Source organism: Salvelinus fontinalis, chromosome 26 (genome assembly GCF_029448725.1).
Source record: "Salvelinus fontinalis isolate EN_2023a chromosome 26, ASM2944872v1, whole genome shotgun sequence".
NCBI lineage: Eukaryota > Metazoa > Chordata > Actinopteri > Salmoniformes > Salmonidae > Salvelinus > Salvelinus fontinalis.
Genome location: NC_074690.1, coordinates 23,335,588 through 23,344,262, shown reverse-complemented (window position 1 = coordinate 23,344,262; position 8,675 = coordinate 23,335,588). Strand labels below are relative to the sequence as shown.

At 44.8% G+C, this 8,675-nt stretch overlaps 1 protein-coding gene across 2 annotated transcripts; it reads right to left on the bottom strand.

Moving 5' to 3' along the window:
- Nucleotides 1-1,277: 1,277 nt before the first annotated feature.
- LOC129823955 (serotransferrin-2) lies at nucleotides 1,278-8,399 on the bottom strand. 2 transcript variants are annotated; one of them, XM_055883101.1, is made up of 17 exons: nucleotides 8,288-8,399; nucleotides 8,028-8,176; nucleotides 7,218-7,320; nucleotides 6,756-6,947; nucleotides 5,875-6,004; nucleotides 5,621-5,676; nucleotides 5,283-5,446; nucleotides 4,417-4,567; nucleotides 4,135-4,298; nucleotides 3,733-3,829; nucleotides 3,605-3,625; nucleotides 3,283-3,444; nucleotides 3,018-3,171; nucleotides 2,783-2,850; nucleotides 2,377-2,558; nucleotides 1,852-2,044; nucleotides 1,278-1,757 (listed from the first exon to the last, which is right to left on the bottom strand). In XM_055883101.1, the coding sequence occupies exons 1-17, from the start codon at nucleotides 8,325-8,327 to the stop codon at nucleotides 1,711-1,713; spliced, it is 2,073 nt and encodes a 690-aa protein (XP_055739076.1). In that variant the 5' UTR covers nucleotides 8,328-8,399; the 3' UTR covers nucleotides 1,278-1,710. The 2 variants fall into 2 exon arrangements, with proteins under 2 accessions (XP_055739076.1, XP_055739075.1); XM_055883100.1 differs by having other exon boundaries at nucleotides 1,689-2,044.
- Nucleotides 8,400-8,675: the final 276 nt, after the last annotated feature.

Genomic DNA, 8,675 nt, shown 5'->3' with positions numbered 1-8,675 from the left:
CCCTTCACAAAGAAAGATAACTCTCCCAGGGGCTCCCGCCAGCTTCTCCGGGATCGGTCACGTTACCGCACTGGACTCCTCGCGGCGCCCGTCTCCGCCAGTCTGTGGACATTCTGAAAGTGGTTTGAGGTCAGTAGGTCACATGACCAAGAAGCTATTGAAATAAGAAATTAAAAATTCATGCAAAATCACCAGAGATGAAAAGGGACAAAGAAAAGGGTGTGCAATATAAAAGGGTAGTCAGTGGACATTCTGAGCCTTGTTTGAGGTCATTAGGTCACATGACCAAGAGTCAGTTTGAGCTGTACTGTGAAGGGAGTAGTACACAGCATTGTACGAGATCTTCAGTTTCTTGGCATTTTCTCACATGGAATAGCCTTCTTTTCTCAGAACAAAATAATTCCACTGCATTTCAGCCGTTCCACAAAAGGACCAGCTGACATCATGTCAGTGATTCTCTCGTTATTATAGGTGTGAGTGTTGACGAGGACAAGGCTGGAGATCACTCAGTCATTCTGAGACCATTCATGTGTGGGGTTGCTTCTCAGCCAAGGGAGTGGGCTCACTCACAGTTTTGCCTAAGATCACAGCCATGAATAAAGTATGGTACCAACACATCCTCCGAGAACAACTTCTCCCAACCATCCAGGAACAGTTTGGTGACGAACAATGCCTTTTCCAGCATGATGGAGCACCTTGCCATAAGGCAAAGTGATAACTAAGTGGCTCGGGGAACAAAACATCGATATTTTGGGTCCATGGCCAGGAAACTCCCCAGACCTTAATCCCATTGAGAACTTGTGGTCAATCCTCAAGAGGCGGGTGGACAAACAAAACCCCACAAATTCTGACAAACTCCAAGCATTGATTATGCAAGAATGGGCTGCCATCAGTCAGGATGTGGCCCAGAAGTTTATTGACAGCATGCCAGGGCAGACTGCAGAGGTCTTGAAAAAGAAGGGTCAACACTGCAAAAACACTGCAAATATTGACTCTTTGCATCAACTTCATGTACTTGTCAATAAAAGCCTTTGACACGTATGAAATGCTTGTAATTATACTTCAGTATTCCATAGTAACATCTGACAAAAATATCTAAAGACACTGAAGCAGCAAACTTTGTGGAAATTAATATTTGTGTCATTCTCAAAACTTTTGGCCACGACTGTAAATATTCGCATGAGTGTTCATGAGAAACCATAGCTGGGTACCATGTCTGACAAACTAATAAAACCTATTACTTTATAGATGTACATCAATAAAATTATTACAAAAGATAGCTTGTGAAAAAGGGTACACTTTATTTCAAGAAAGTAAGCCAAAGCAGTTGGCCAATTCATTGAACAACAACCAAAACAAATGTGACTTGGACCTCAGTGTTTGGTTTGGTTAGACTGCAATTTATGAGCAGGACGGCGAATAAAAAAGGTGATATTATTATTTCAGAAACCTGTAATCTCCTAGAAATACTACCATAACCAGTTGTTTGGTTAACAGTTCAACTACAAGGCAAAGAGTAGTAGTAATTTAGCGTAATTCATTTAACACTTGCTTTATTAAAGGAATGTAAAGCACATTTTCATACAAGATTGTTTTGTTGTTTTGTACAAAACAAATTCTCAACTGTTTCATCCACAGTTACTGCTTAGGTTTCTTGAGTGTTGAGGGGTTGGGAGAGCGAGTGTGTGTTTGCCACAAAGGTGAGCTCCACTATTCCTTCTTCTGGCAGGAATGGAAAGTGCATGCCTTCTCCAAATCTGAGGGGGTAATGGGAGAACAGGTTTAAGCTTTATATGCAGATATGTCCTTTATACTGTGTGTGTGTGAGGTTGGCACGTAATGGGACTCTACCTGGGGTACTGTCGGAGCACTCCCTGAGCGATTGCATGGCGATCATGTACTCTTTCCCAAGGAAATCCTGGAAGTTGGTGCCGCTTGGGATCTCCTGGAGACACTTTGTGGAATCCTTGAAGAGCAAGTTCTTTCCAGAATCTGACTGGAACATTTTAAATGAGGAATCGCTGCCGCTTGAGCCGAACTTGGCCTAAACACAGGGAGGAAATATTTACTTGGTGGTTAAATCAATGATAAACCTTAAAAATTATATTTTAGACTATTTCTTACACTAAATGTGTATTTAATAGATCCCCCCCCAATGAACCAAAACTGATCTTAGATCAGCTTGGGGATCATGGGTGGAAATGGGAAAACTGGAGGGCAGTATGCACAGGCTTATGTTCCAGTGGGTTAGTGCTGGGCTGAGACAAAACCTTAAACTCTGTATCCCTCTAGTACTAGAGTTGCTCATCCTTGGCTAAACTGACTAAGGTGTTGTCTTAAGTAGAAACAGATCTGGCTATGAGTCTTAACACCCACCTGCAGCTCCAGAAGGATGGACACAACCTCTCCACGGGTCTCTGGGCGTGTTATCACAGCATGGGCGGGCACCTTGGCCAGGTGGCACTTATGGAACATTGTGACAGACTGGGTAGTACCATCCTGGCAGAGTAGTTCAAAGTCAGAGGACTTCAGGTCCTTTGCCCAAACTGGACCATTACCTACAGGGAAGGATGGATAGGATAGAAAGGAGAGAGTTGAAGACTTTGTTTTCAGATACAGAGAGCCACAGATACAGAGAGCCATAAAAAGTGTATGAGAGAAATAACGATGAGTTGAGATTCATCTATAGGAGTGAGAGGAGTGAAGCGGAGGAGCATGAGACAGATAGAGAGATGAAAATATGGCAGCAGAACATCTGTATGTGGATAAGAAACACACTTACCATCAGTGCTCTCTGGTACAATAGTGTGTTTAATGAAGGCAACATCTCCAGCATCTTCAACCAGACATCTGGAAGGATATACCAAGACAGACCATTAGATATATAAAATAGTGAGAAATATAACAAACAAATATATTTTGTTTGTATAGTCCGCCATCACTATTAGAAAGATCCTGGTGAAGGACTCAACTATCAGCTCCACTATTGAATCAACCACTGTGGTGGCGCCCCCTACCTGAAGGCTCCAGTATAGCCGTAGTACTGCTCTTCAGAGCTGGCTTTGCACTTTGCCTCATCTCCTCCCACGGCCTGCCCACTGCCCTTACACTGGGCACAGAAGGGAGAGCGCACCTCAGATCCAGGAGCACAGCCCTTACTGAAGTAGTTAGCTGAATACAGGAAGGAGACACAGTATGAGATATACTACATTCATAGACATACCAGTACACAAGTATAGAATGACACATATTATAAACACACACACACAGCTGCCCACTCACTGAAGTTGCAGTCGTTAGTCTCCTTGTGGATAAGACCCATGGGTATGTTCCAACCAGCAGTCCTGCCCAAGCCGGTGTGGCATGACCTCTTGCCCTTCAGGGTTTTCCAGGTCAACCCAGATCCCTTCTTTACCACCGCAACCGCAAAGTAGGATGACGCCTCTGAGAGGATACACAGAGGGAAGAGGTGAAAGAGAAAGTCCAGCACTAGGCTTGATCGGTGTCCGGGAAGCCGGCCCAATATATCTTACTGTAGCAATACTGTAGCATTATAGTATGGTGTGTGTTTGGTGAGGGAGCAGGTGTAAGCATGTATACTTACCACCAGGGGTGCTGCACAGACCTGTGAGGAGAGAAAGAGAAAATCAGCATGTTAACATTGTTGAGGCAGAGCAGGAGAGGATAGAAAGGGAGAGGGGAAGACACATCGATGATATTAGTGTGTCATACCTGCATCATACTGCTCCACCATGACAGGGACCAGACCACATTTTCCAGCAGTGAACACCTCCCCACCATCCACCGCTATGGCATCTGCCTCTTTACGCTGTGGAAAGAGAAAACAAAATAGACATAGCGGAAAGGAAAGAACGAAAGAAAATTAGATTAAGGGAATTACTTGTGAAAGAACAAACTATAAGGTGCACATAGCACCTTGTTAATTAAACGTTTTATCCACCCCCACCCTCTAATAATAATATTATATATAATTAGCAGACGCTTTTCTCCAAAGCGACTTAGTCAAGCGTGTATAAATTGTTTACCTATGGGTGGTCCCTGGAAATGAACCCACTATCCTGCCATGCTCTACCAACAGAGCTATAGAGGACCTCTCTTCTCCCATAGCCTTACCATGATCTTCTTGATGCATTCCTCCACTGTGGGTGCGTCCTGGCATTCGATCCTTGATTCACCATCTGCGAAGCTGTTGATTGTCCAGGCGTCACACTTGACCTTCTCGTTATGGCCCACGGCACACCATTTGATTGCCCTGGAGGTGGCACCTGTGGCCTGCGCTGAAAAGCAAATGTTGGGGAGATAGCAATGACCTAACAGTCTAAGACGTGTGTGTGTGTGTGTGTGTGCGCGCTTGTAAAAGTACACGTGTGTGTGTGCGTGCATGTGTGGCCTCACCTTTTGTCAGGGAGCGGATAGTGCTCATGTACTCAGCTCCCAGGTAGATGGAGGAGTCAGTGGTCAGTGGCAGCTGTACTAGTTTCCGAGTGGAGTCCTTGAACATCAAGTTCTTGGCTGCATAACCATCGGAGGAGAACAGATTGAAGTCCTGTTGGGGTACAAATGAGTGAACACACATTCTTGTGTGATTTTGTTCATCCTGGTGTATCTGTCAGTGTCAGTTGTGATGTTTAGGGCCAAGAGTTTATCCTGAACATGTGACCTGAGGTGGAAACACTCTGGGCCCCCAGGTCACATGGTCAGAAAAGACTCCAGGGCCCTTATTCAGAAAAATCTCAGCGTAGGAATGCTAATTTGGGACGCGGGGCCTCATTTATCAAGCGCGTGTAAATGTCTCACTAAATTCTGGTGTACGTGGAGCTTCTAGGATTTGTGTGTGCAATAAAGTATTTGGATTTATCAAACTTATGGCATGTTTTCATTGATAAAGCAGAGCCGTACTATATTTGTGTGCTCGTGAACGAGTGTTACAACCCCGCCTGGTAATGCCCTCTCTTCGCCTGTTGGAACTGGGCCATGACTGTTTTTAAAAGCACAATGGCAAATTTGATCACATTTCTGTACAGTTGTGCGGAGAATGTTTAAAACTTCTACTGTGAAAAATTTATGCCACCTATAGCGAGTGTCAAACAATGGCCGCGCATTCTGCAAGACTGATTGTTCAATAAACAATGTAAAAGTAAATGCTGCAAAAGCTTGATAAATGATGCCCCTGGTCATATTCTTAATGTTCTATAAGGCTCAACTGATCCTAGATCAGTACTCAGGTGACAGCGATGACAGGTGACAGTAATGTCCAGTACCTTGACGGCCACCAGCTTGCTGTAGATGCGATCGGCCAGTTCGGTGTCCTTGCGGCTGACCACAGCGTGGGCGGGTACTCTGGCCAGGTAGCAGGTCTTGTAGCTGTCGATGGGAGCTCTGGTGCCATCCTTGCACAGCAACTCATAGCTTGCCTTCTCTGCGGCTGCAAGCAGGTAATAGGAGGTTGTATAGTAGGTGACATGTGAGTGGTTTGGACATTTACACTGTAAGCATTAACATAGTTTGCCACAATTGTAATTGTAATTCTAGATCCAGAGTTTGCATTTTACAGTTGTAATTTAATATCGGTATGCTAGCTAATGCTTTAAAAACTCACCAGGTACAGCCAGATGCTTGATGAAGGCAACGTCTCCAGCTCCGTCCTTCAGGCACCTCGTGAGGCGAAAATACACACAGTTAGTGACCAATCCAGAGCAGGTAGAGGGAGATAGAGAGTACTGATAGAAGAAGGAGAAAAATATCTGCCGATTCCAAATAGGGTAGATTGAGAGGTATGGGTATATAGAGCATGGAGTTATTCAGAGATGGTAATGGTGTATCTCGGAGGGGTAAGAGGAGACTGGTACTCACTGGAAGGCTCCGGCATAGTCATAGTAGGGCTCCTTGTGAGACCTGGAGCAGTCTCCCTTACACAGCTGGCACAGTTTGGAACCCTTAGTGGCTCCTGGAGCACAGCTGGCATTGAAGAAGTCACTCACCGCTGCAAAACAAATACACACACACGCAGACTATGAAAACCCTATGATTGGATTAAGCATACCAGCACACAGTCCCTGTACAGTATATTCAGAAGGTGCAGCATATACAACACATACTTAACCAACTGACAGAGAGGAATAAACACAACAACAATCCAAACATTCCCCTCTGGGTAACAATTGACTACAGCAACTGTTTAGGCCAGCAGCATACCACCCTGCATCCCACTGATGGCTTGCCACTGAAGCTAAGCAGGGTTGGTCCCGATCAGTCCCTGGATGGGAGACCAGATGCTGCTGGAAGTGGTGTTGGAGGGCCAGTAGGAAGCACCCTTTCCTCTGGTCTAAAGAAATATCCAAATGATTGGAGACATTGCCCAGTGAGGGTGCTGTCTTTCAGATGGGACGTTAAACAGGTGTTCTGACTCTCTGTGGTCACTAAAGATCCCATGGCACTTATCATAAGAGTAGAGGTGTTAACCCTGGTGTCCTGGCTAAATTCCCAATCTGTCCTTCTTACCATCATGGTCACCTAATCCTCCCCAGCTTACAATTGGCTCATTCATCCCCCTCCTCTCCCCTGTAACTATTTCCCAGGTCGTTGCTGTAAATAAGAATGTGTTCTCAGTCAACTTACCTGGTTAAATAAAATAAAAGATAACTATCAAGTTTGAGATGTTGATTATTACACATAATAGTCCCTGCTAGATTAATGAAATGAATAAACTACCCAAAAGCACTGCAGCCACTCACCCGACTCCACAGGTCTGTCATCGATGCCGGCCCATTGGATCTGGCGCGCAGTCACCAGGGTACCGATGGGAATGTTCCAGCCTGCAGATTTGCCCAACCCGGTGTGGCAGGACTTCTTGCCACGGAGGGTGCGGAACCCAAAGTCAGTGTCCTTTTTGGCCACGGCCACAGCATAATAGCAGGTGTCAGAGTCTGATGGACAGGAGAGGAGCCATCGATACAGCGTTCAGAAAGCAGATTCAGACAGAAACCATTTGATCCGATTCAAAGTACAGAATCAACTTTCTGTTGGCCTATCTTTGCAACTGAAGTGCTAAGGGCCATTGTATGCCCAGTCTCTTCCAGTCACTAATAGACATAGATTCAACATTTCTCTAAGCCTTATAAAGAACAATATGTATAACATATTCAATTTAACAGAAAAAGTAGAGGAAATCTTGAACTTGGTCTTGAGATGCTTACCCTCACCATAGTCCTCTGCAATGATGGGCTGCAGGTCGTAGGGTTGGAGGCCAGCTGTGTAAATATCTCCTCCATCCAGAGTGATGGCATCAGCCTCACCCCTCTGGCAGGGAGAAAGAGAGACATCCGTGAAGGAGAAAGAGAGAAAACACTCCACCAATAGACCTGCACCTCACAAGGTTGTTAATGCAAGCGAATCAGCTGGTGCAGGTGCTGGCTGGAAATTACAGATGGGCTGCAATCTATTCTACATGAGACTAGTCATTTGAACCTTTTGTCGAACTTCAAAAAACTATCCCTCAAAAATAAATTGTAAACTACAACATGCACAAATAAAAGCTCTCTTTACGTTACTGTGGCACATTGAACACACCGACAGCGTCTTGCATTTTGGTACACCAGAACTACATTCACTTCCAATGAAACGCTGCGTCTGCCTTGCAGCATTGCGTTGCAGAGGCAGTTGCAGTGCATTCGGTGTGGTGCATACGTTGGATTTATTGAACGTATGCGTCAAACTGTATGCGTAGAAGGCTTGACAGAAATGGTAGCAGAAGGTGAATGTGGAACTTTTTTTGCATACATATCCAGATCATGCTGCGTACTATTTTGCGCAAGGACCCTGTAGGTGCGATCAAAGCGTGAGTCACCATGCATGTACCATGTGCGTAACGATGCAACACCATTGAGTTTTGTATTCACTGACCTTGCTGGCGCAAAGGTAAAACGCACAAGACAGAAATGACAAAAGTCACACATTAAAATACTGTTTAATAGTAGAGATTCTGATATAAGTAGTTAGTCTCTCACCTTGATGGCTTTGATGCATTCAAAAGAGTCGTCCCTCTTCACGCATGAAAACTGCGCCACCTTGGCTGTGAGGTCGTGGCATTTCAGCAGCTCTTGGTCCGACTTTACGCACCATCTAATTCCCTCAGCTGGGGCAGCATACGCCGTAGCTGAGGACAGAATAAATGCTATGATAAAATTGTGAAATACAAATTAAAGCAATCAATGTCTATTGATATTTTTCCACGCATAATTGTCTTTGCATGTATAAACCCACTTACCGAGGCACCCCAGCAGCGCTGAGACGAGAAGCAGTTTCATGTTCTCGAAGTCTCCAAGTCAACAATTCCCGGAGTGAAAAAGCAGGCCGTTTTAGAAGGCCACTCTGGCTTTTATAAAAAAAAAAAACAATAGGCTGGTGGGATCCATGGTGGGCTGACTTAGCTGAAAAGAGGCCATAGTTTGTTTAGGGTTTCCCAATATGTTACATGGCGCGTTTAATTGTTCACAGGCGGGGTGGGCGCGCGTGCCTCACTCCCTGTTTGTGTGTGTGGTTTTGTGTGTACTCAGACTTCAGACATTTCCACATAATGGAAATTCACAAAATAAATAGTCCTACATTAAGCAATATCTCATGTTTTTCAACTGTTATTTCAAAGCAGTCTTCCA